This window comes from Sinocyclocheilus rhinocerous, unplaced genomic scaffold (genome assembly GCF_001515625.1).
Source record: "Sinocyclocheilus rhinocerous isolate Xijiao unplaced genomic scaffold, SAMN03320098_v1.1 scaffold1506, whole genome shotgun sequence".
Lineage (NCBI taxonomy): Eukaryota > Metazoa > Chordata > Actinopteri > Cypriniformes > Cyprinidae > Sinocyclocheilus > Sinocyclocheilus rhinocerous.
The window spans coordinates 338282-347333 of NW_015658506.1; the positions used below are offsets into that span (position 1 = coordinate 338282).

The following is a 9052-nucleotide window of genomic DNA, read 5'->3' on the forward strand; positions in this document are numbered from 1 at the left end:
TGAGTGAGTGAGTGTGTGAGTGAGTGTGTGTGTGTGTTTCCTTAGTTAGCGATTGCTGGACCTTTACATCACCTGGAGAGCCGTTGGCCAGGTATTCCCTGCCGACAGACACTGGCTGTTTCTGTGATGGATGTGGACACGTCCTCTGTCTCTGGCTTCACCTGTCTTGTCCAACACACATCACATTTAGCAGAGTGAAGGAGAAACATGACGTGATGGTAGTGTAAGTTGTTTTGAGCTGATGTGATGTTATTCACCATCTTCTGAGTGACTTCAGCCGTATTCTCAAAGCACATATTGCTGATTCCTGCAGATGTTTGTTATGCGCTCATGTGCGAACGACAGCAGCTATATTTATGTCTGTGGTGAGCGGGTCAGTCAGTGTTTTGACGCAAATGTGGTTTTAGACGTGTTCAGATAACCTCTTGTTTTCAGCCTCCTCAGTAAGTTTGTCTGACATCTATAAATACAGGGAAAGTACATTTGTTAATTGGTTGTTTGTCATAAATCAGTGTAATTCAATTTAAAATAGTAACATCTGAAGTTAAATATCAGCCATGGCTTAATGACAGCACTCGGGACTTAAGACAAAAATGGAGGAAAGCAGAGAGGCAGTGGAAAAAAGATAAACTTCATGTGTGTTATGAGATTATTAAAGACAGTATGATTAATTACCAACAGGCAGTTAAAATGCAATATTTTTTCTGACTTAAATATTCTCATAATTCAAAAACTTTATTTAGCACAATAAATTCTGTACAGAATCCTTTACACATACATACGCAGAGCCCACTCCAATAGCTTGACAACTTTTTGAATTTTTACTGTCAAGATTAAGACAGTTAGAGCTAGTATTAGGTCTACTGATCTTTTCTCTTTAGAATTTACTTTAGAATTTAGAATTAGCTCTATATATTTTTTCTCATTTTAAACCCTTCTCTCTTTCTGATCTTGTAGACATAGTTCAGCAATTGAGACCTACTACTTGTGCTTTAGACGTCATTCCCTCTAGTCGTCTCCTCCAGGTGCTGGATGTTGTGGCCCAAAGAATTTTATGTATCATAAACAGTAGTATAGCAAATGCTATTGTCTCATCTTGTTGAAAACATGCTATTGTACATCACCTTCTTTAAAAGCCTAGACTTTTTAGCAACTATTGCCCGATTTCAAAGTTGCCTTTTTTTATCTAAAAGTTTGGAGAAGGCTGTTTATCATCATTTGCTGTCAATTTTAAATAAAAGTTATTATTATTATTTATTTGATAAATGTCAGTCATGTTTTATGTCTAAATACAGTACAGAGTCTGCTCTTTTAAAAGAGAATAATTATTTATTGCTTGCTGTTGACTCAGGAAAGTGTGCTGTTCTCATTCTCCTCAAACATACGGCAGCTTTTGATACAACATAAAATTCTTTTGAGCATTTGAGTCAGTGGGTAGGGATCTGAGGAAATGCCCTCAAATGGTTTTCTTATTTAAAGGACCAAAGTTTTGTAGTCTGGTTAGGGAATTAGGCCTATATCTCAGATTCTGCAGCCTGTGTTTGTGGGGTTCCTCAGGGGTCAATTCTGGGGCCCATATTGTTTTCTTTGTACATGTTGCCACTTGCCCTTATTTGTTGAAAATGAAAGGTTGCTTGTCGTTGTTATGCAGACAGCATGCAACTGTATCTTCCTAGTTCGCTCAAATTTAAATTCTGTCATTAATTACTCACCCTCATGTCATTCCAAACCCATAAGACCTTCTTTCATCTTCGGAACACAAATCAATGATGTTTGTTTTCTTTGTGCACAAGAAGTATTTTGGGTGAACTATCATTTTAATTGATAATCTAGGCCCTCTTGTCTGTAATGTACACAAGCAGGCAAAGAATCTGGGAGTAATCTTAGATTCGGAGTTTAAATTTGATAAGCATGTAAATTCAGTGGTGAATGCCGGTTTCTTTCATGTAAGGTGTATTGCAAAAATAAAATTTTTCTTTCCTGCTTTTTAATGATTTGAAGCAGGTTATACAGGCTTTTAAGTTGTCAAGGTTGTATTTGTATCTGGGGGATCCTCTTGTTCTGTTGAATCATCTTCAACTTCTACAAAATGCAATAACTAGACTTTTGACTGGGACTATGAAGCAGGTCAGTGTTTCCCCAGTGCTAACCTCGCTGCATTCACTCCCAGTTAACTTTAAAGTGCAGTTTAGGGTTTTAATGTTTGTTCTTAAGGCCTTGCATGGCCTAGCTCCCGAATATATTTAGCATCTTCTTCAGGTTTATCAGGCCACTGAGGTCATTTCAAACATTATATAACCTGCCTTTGGATGTTAGATATTAGATGCTGTACTACGTTGGGTCATTTTAAATCACGTTTGAGGGCACATTTACTGGCCCAGGCATATGGTTGAGCTAGTAGTTAATTGTACCTTGATTTACTATTGTTTGGTGTTTTAAATTATATTTTTGTTGGGTGTTTTATATTTTTTTGGATTTTTGTTATTTAAGCTGTTGAAATGTTATTTTAATGGAAAGCACTTTGGTCAACTCTAGTTGTTTTTAAATGTGCTATACAAGTAAACTAAACTAACAAACAAACCTTTTTAATTATTTATTTTATTATTTTATTTATTTATCATTATTATTTTTTACTTTTGAAATTTCTGTAGACAACACAATATCATTATTGTGATTTTGCTTGCGCACAATGATAATGTAGTGAAAATCTGTTTTGGTGGCAGCCCTAATCTGAATTTGTTTGGTGGTTTTTGATTTGTTTGTTATAAGGCTTTGAGTTGTTAGTGTATGTGCTCTGAAACATTGAGCTGTGATGCTGATGTGGGCTACACGTGTTCTAGCCCAGTTCACAGCTTGACGAATGTCAAAGCAGTCATCTTCATTTTCAGCTCTGCTTCAGCGTAGAAGCGAGAAGCTTTTTCCACTCCAGCATAACCCCGTGTTTGGATGTTGGCGGTGTTTATTTGGGTTTGGCTGTGTTTCACCCCTGTGGTGAAGCGTCTGAGAGAGACGGATCACAGGCCGTTGTGTGTGTGGATTATCACCTCCGCCGGCGGGAGATGGTTCAGGTGTCTGGAGGCCCAGCGTCCGTGTCCTTGAGCCTCTCACCTCCTCTGTCTGAGCCGCCAGAGTCTATCGACAGACGCTCATTTGATTTGTGTGTGTGTGTGTGTGAATGATGCAGACATGGATCAATGCGGTGTCTGGACACGGCACACACTAGCGGTCACTCTAACTGGCATTGATCAGAAGAGGAGAAAGAGCAAGAGAAAAAAGGAAAAGGAAAAGATAGTGGCAGATGAAGAGAGTAATGGAAAGAAAATGAAACTCGTTCGCTCAATCTAAACTAGACTGTCTAGTAATGATTTTATCTTTTAGTCCTGTGCTTCTCAACTGGTTTTACTTTTTGTTACACAAGGAATCAAGTGCATTGCAAAAAAATGGCAACTTTTTTACTTAGTTTTTTTTATTATTGTCTTAAACTTGTTTTCCCTTCATAAAATCTAAGTATCGAAAGTATGTTTGTCTAATTTTTAAGTTAAAACATTTAAAAGTCCTTAAAACAAGGTTTACTTCAGAAGCAGGACTACACAAGATATCAAGACTTGTTTTCAGGCTATAGGTATGTTTTGTCTAAAGTATTTTTTTTTATAAATCTTGTTTCATAGACTTTTGATATATTTACCCGAAATTTTCAGGGAGAATATTATATTTTGGAGTGTGGCTACCAAACAAATACCAGCAATAATTTTTATATAAAAGTAAAACAGAAATGTCTTCAAAATTAAATATAGAAATGTATAACCATGGCAAAAAATAATATGCAATTTCTTTAACATGGCTTGGGTTGAACAGGATGCAATTTGAACGAAATTTTGTTTGTAAATATCTCTTGAATTTTGTAACTGGCTAAAGTCTATTTATGATTATATGGTTAGTGTCATGTTACTATTTGTAGTTAGCAGTGTTTTTCCTTGCTGTCTGTCACCCTCAGACCTGAGACACATTTATTTTCAGATTTAAAGTTCACAGAGGTGAGAAAACACAACAGTCTGTCATTTAGTAGACATACCAGTATATGATTTAAACATGAAAGGCTGTTTTGTGCATCCAAATGTAGAAATAGATCCAACATGAGGTGCCAGTCAAAAATATAAACATGAGTGGTTTAACCCTCAGCAGACTGCTCTTGCTAATTCACAGGCATTATGTCCTAATGGTTTGACCTGTCCAATTGTTATTTTCAGGTTTTAACCAAGCACTAGTCAGTGCCAGGCTGGAGGACCAGCATCCCATCAGCCCCTGCTCCTCTATTACAGTAAATAGGGTTCTGAAATACAGTCTTTCTCAGCTATGAGCAGATTATTTGATGAAAGTGCAAGAAGCTGAGGATTTGAGGAAGGGTTTCTTTGCATGGCTTATAATATATGTAGCATCAGCAGATAACTGGAGCTCACTATTATCCAGTAACACTGCACCCGCCTTCATAACGGTCTTCCTGCCTGGGATGAGATGGGTGGCAAGTAATTGCATTGATATCCGCTGAGGGAAGGCAAGCAGTACAAAGGCATTCCCCACACGGCTGAAAGTTTTAATACACTCCAACTGCTTCCTCTGCGCTCTCCCGTAGTGCAGTCAGAGACTCCGAGGTGTTTTACATTACTCAAGTCTAACCTCATGTCGACTTCAGACATTCTTTAGAGCAGAACGTCCCTTGGATTATATTATTCATCACTGGAGACCCCCAGAGTTCTGTTCTAGGCCCGCTCAAGTGGGAATACAGACTCCACACACACTACCAAGAGAAGCATTTCACATTGAGTCAGATTTTGCACTGCTTTTCTTCTGAGGATAGACATAGCAAAACGGTTGACTTGTTCATATTTGTCTTTGAATGGGAGATGTCCAGTACAATAGGAAATTGAATAGCAATTCTGGTTTTGTAGAAGGGGTGCTTTCAGAATCACTAGCCGTGGATTGTGTGCTTTCAAAGAGCTTTCAGCTGCTGTATGGTGTCAGCAGAGCAGGTTATCTCCTCTACTGTAGCCACAAACAGAGCCGTGAGCATGTTACCATCGTGTGGGAGTCAGAGATGAATGCTCTGAATGAGCTGAGCTGAACAATAGCTGTAGGAGCAGGAGTTGTGGGATGTGATCTCAGAGGTGAAGTGCTGATTGAATGAGGCTCAATGAGTCATGCAGGGCATCTGTGGGTGGAGGTTCAGCTACATGATCCACTCTGTGAAGCACAATGATGGCGTTTTCCATTCACATTCAGACGCACTCGGCAGAGGAAGACACCATCTGGAAATCACACCTGTGACCTGATTCACACAGATGCCACTAAAAGGGCCACCATACCTGCCACTCCTCTCTGAATAAGCAGCGTCGCTAACTTGCCACCCACACTCATGGTTAGCACTCAGATCACCCTGTGATATCCTTACAGTAGTCAAGGCTTCATGTGAGAAGTACAGTCTCCCAGGAGAGCGTTACACTTTTTCTTTCAGTGTTCCAGCGTCAGAACTGATGTACAGCTAATTGCAGCCTCAGCTCGCCCATGTTTGGTGTATATTCTATATATAATGTTTGCTTGCACTTTATTTTACAGTTTATTACCAATGTATACTTACTATAGAATTATCGTTTGATTTAAGTTTAGTTGCATGTAATTGTGCATAATTTACTACATACAGTCTTCTCTAGTTTTAGGTGGCAGGTTGTTGGCTAGAAGAAGCTGCAGAGGGAACAAGACCTAATTGAGACACCGCATACCCCTGCTTTCCCACCCTGCATTCTAATGTTGAGATCTTTTTGTTATGACTGATCAACACAAGGGGTAAAACACAGACAGACTCCTCCAAGCTCACGCATATCGAGAGAGCAACCCTCCAATTCATATAAACTCCCATAGGCCTGAGGATAAAAGACATTACCATGAAAGCGCAGATGTGGTGAGAGGAGACCGAAACATTGAGGCAAACTAGACACGTGTTGGAAATCCCAGCGAAATTACGAAAAATTAGGAAAAACAACAACACAAATAATAACTCAAAATTCTTATTGGTGCAAACGGGTGTTACACTTGCACTTTATTTTACAGTTTATTACCAATGTATACTTACTATAGAATTATCGTTTGATTTAAGTTTAGTTGCATGTAATTGTGCATAATTTACTACATACAGTCTTCTCTAGTTTTAGGTGGCAGGTTGTTGGCTAGAAGAAGCTGCAGAGGGAACAAGACCTAATTGAGACACCGCATACCCCTGCTTTCCCACCCTGCATTCTAATGTTGAGATCTTTTTGTTATGACTGATCAACACAAGGGGTAAAACACAGACAGACTCCTCCAAGCTCACGCATATCGAGAGAGCAACCCTCCAATTCATATAAACTCCCATAGGCCTGAGGATAAAAGACATTACCATGAAAGCGCAGATGTGGTGAGAGGAGACCGAAACATTGAGGCAAACTAGACACGTGTTGGAAATCCCAGCGAAAGGAAGTTGGATAATGGTGGGATGAGCTAACTGGGCTCTCAGATAGACTTCCTCCAGGTTATTTGTGAAGGTTTGATTCACGCTCTTTATTATTCTCAGCAATAGTATTTAATGACCCAAAGATGCCGGAGATGACACCACTTTGGATTTGTCCCATCTGGCCAAAAGTTTGCCACCTTCACTTCCTGAAACTACAGAAAGGCAATGGATGGTGAGCTCAAAGAGCACATCTGCATTACAAGCAGCCGGCTGTTACCACCATGACAGCCTGAAATATTGAAATCATGAAATGGCCATTCAGATTGAGGCTCTATATTTAATTGCGGGGGTACAGAAATGAACATATTATTGGGTCAGCTGTCAGGCCTGTCCTGATGGGAGACATCGGCCCATTACTGTGTCCATTATGGATGAACCTTTAATGTGCCAACACATTAGAGAGGACACGACTTCCAATTACAACCGTTTTACCCTCCGGGTCCCTGATGTGTAAGTCGTGCTTAAATCTCTGGCCATTTCAGAGCGTAACTGCCATCTATCAGAGTGATGTTGATGGATGACATCTGGACTGAACTCCACATTCACACAGTCACTTTCCATCCGTGCGTTCTCGTGCTCCAGCGATTGTGATGATTTAAAAAAATTTAATGCAGGAAACCATAAACTCTTTCATCAGTTCCTCTGTTGTTGTCACAGTAATAAGGGATAATCTTTCTCTTTTGAGTTGTGATTAGAGCAGGTGATTATGATGATTTGAGTTTTTAATGGCGTTTCGTTTCTGTTGAACCGCATGTGATTGTCACTGAGCACAGGTGCTTCTTTCGGCTTTCAGCGGTGGAAGAAAGACACATAAAAGTAGAGAATAAAGCTATTGAATCCTTGTGTTTGCATGAGCACAGGCCCAGAGACGAGCTTTAACATGCAGAATGCAGTATGAATCGTCTGAGTCACTAACACAACGGTCACTTGTACAGTCACAGATATTTCACTCCTATCACTGTTTCGCTCCATCTGCCTGCTATATATCTTAAATTCTGGTTTCTTCCACAGGAGCTGAAGGCGACCCATCAGAACGGCGCCTGTGCTTCGGTGGCTTCCTCTGCGCTCGTGGGACGGTCCTGGAGGTTTGACGGTGATGGACTCAAGCTGCTGTCATTGGGACTCGCTCTGGCTGCTGTAATCGTGGCTCTTGTGATTGACAAGCTCCACTGACGCCGTAAATTCAACTCAACGTGTCGGCCTTATAGAGTGAGCAGCGACCCGAGAACTTAAACCAGTGCTCAAATATAACGTCTTGTGTTTTAAGGTCAAATAAATGTAAATGAGGCTGGATGGTTTGGGACATTTCGTTTTTAACTGCTAATTAAAGACTGTGTTTAAATTTTAAAGGCTGAAACCTATTTTGCTTGCTAGTGACGCCATCCATTGTGACATTTTAGAAAAGCTTTCTTTTTTGTCAAGTACTTTTTTTATTTGTAGAAATTGAAGCCTCTTTGCCTATGAACGAGGACAGCTTGAATGCGTCTTTGGCTTTCTGTTCATTTTCAATCCCGGCAGTCATTCATTCTCAGGCCAGGTGTCTCACTGTTGGCTTTGGGCTAAGAGCAGCAGACTCTTCCCGTCTTTGTTCCCAGCATAAAGCACATCTAATAAATGAGACTCCACACTCTCAGCTCTGTCTCCCGGGTTGTATTTCTGGAATGTTTTCTCAGGGTTTTTGGCATGAGGAGGTCAGACGCTTTGTTTTGCACTCTTGTCAAGCTACAGTGTGTTTATGACCTCAGTCAGAATACTGTGTGTTATCATCCGTGTTCTTATATGCCAGATTAATTGAAAATATAATACCGTTGTTGACAGGATGAAGTGTATATAGAAGCCATGTATACTTTGTGCTCAGATATTACGGGAATACAGTGCATTAACTGCAAACATTATGCCAAACCCTCGTAAGCAATCCTACATACTGCTATGTTCATTCATTTGTCTTGTTGCCCTCAAACTGCACTAATGCCTGCATGTCTTTATGGTCCAGTGTACAATGTATAGACGCATGCTGTTGGCATTTCCTCGCCACAGGAATAGTCTTGTTTTATGTTGTTTCTTCAAACATTTCTTCAACAGAGGCTTTGTCAAAGCAGCTCAAATGATGGTTCCTGGCCCAGTGTGTCGCTCCTGAAGTCCCCCACGCTGCCGTCTTACCGGCTGTGGCTTCTGCTGAGCGATCCGTGTGGGCGTTTTGGAGTCAGCTCTGTCTACACGAGTGTGTGCAATGATGAGACACGCATAACCTTAAGCAAGCGGAGATCCCTGGGCGCGTTTGCAGTGTCGGCTGAAGCCTTAGCGGAGCTGACGCCAGTCCACTGGGATGTAGTCAACGCTCCTGGTGTGCCACGCTCTCCCAACATCCCTGGAGGATCTTCTGCCTCCTCAGAGAACGTGAACGGCGCAGATGAGAAGGGACCACGGTGACCTCCGCACCGTGGAAATGCCAGTGTGTGTCTCTCTGAGCGTGGAGACGGCGATCAAAGGAAGACGCTGCTTTCCTCAGGG

General features: G+C 40.8%; 1 protein-coding gene across 1 annotated transcript in view; it reads left to right on the plus strand.

The window, feature by feature from the left end:
- The window catches only part of LOC107722243 (threonylcarbamoyladenosine tRNA methylthiotransferase-like), a 222711-nt gene extending 214530 nt beyond the window's left edge, over positions 1 to 8181 (plus strand). The window contains exon 14 of the mRNA XM_016530527.1: positions 7553 to 8181. Within this exon, the coding sequence (XP_016386013.1) occupies positions 7553 to 7714 (162 nt within the window). The 3' untranslated portion in view covers positions 7715 to 8181. The remainder of the gene's footprint in view (positions 1 to 7552) is intronic.
- The last annotated feature ends 871 nt before the right edge of the window (positions 8182 to 9052 follow it).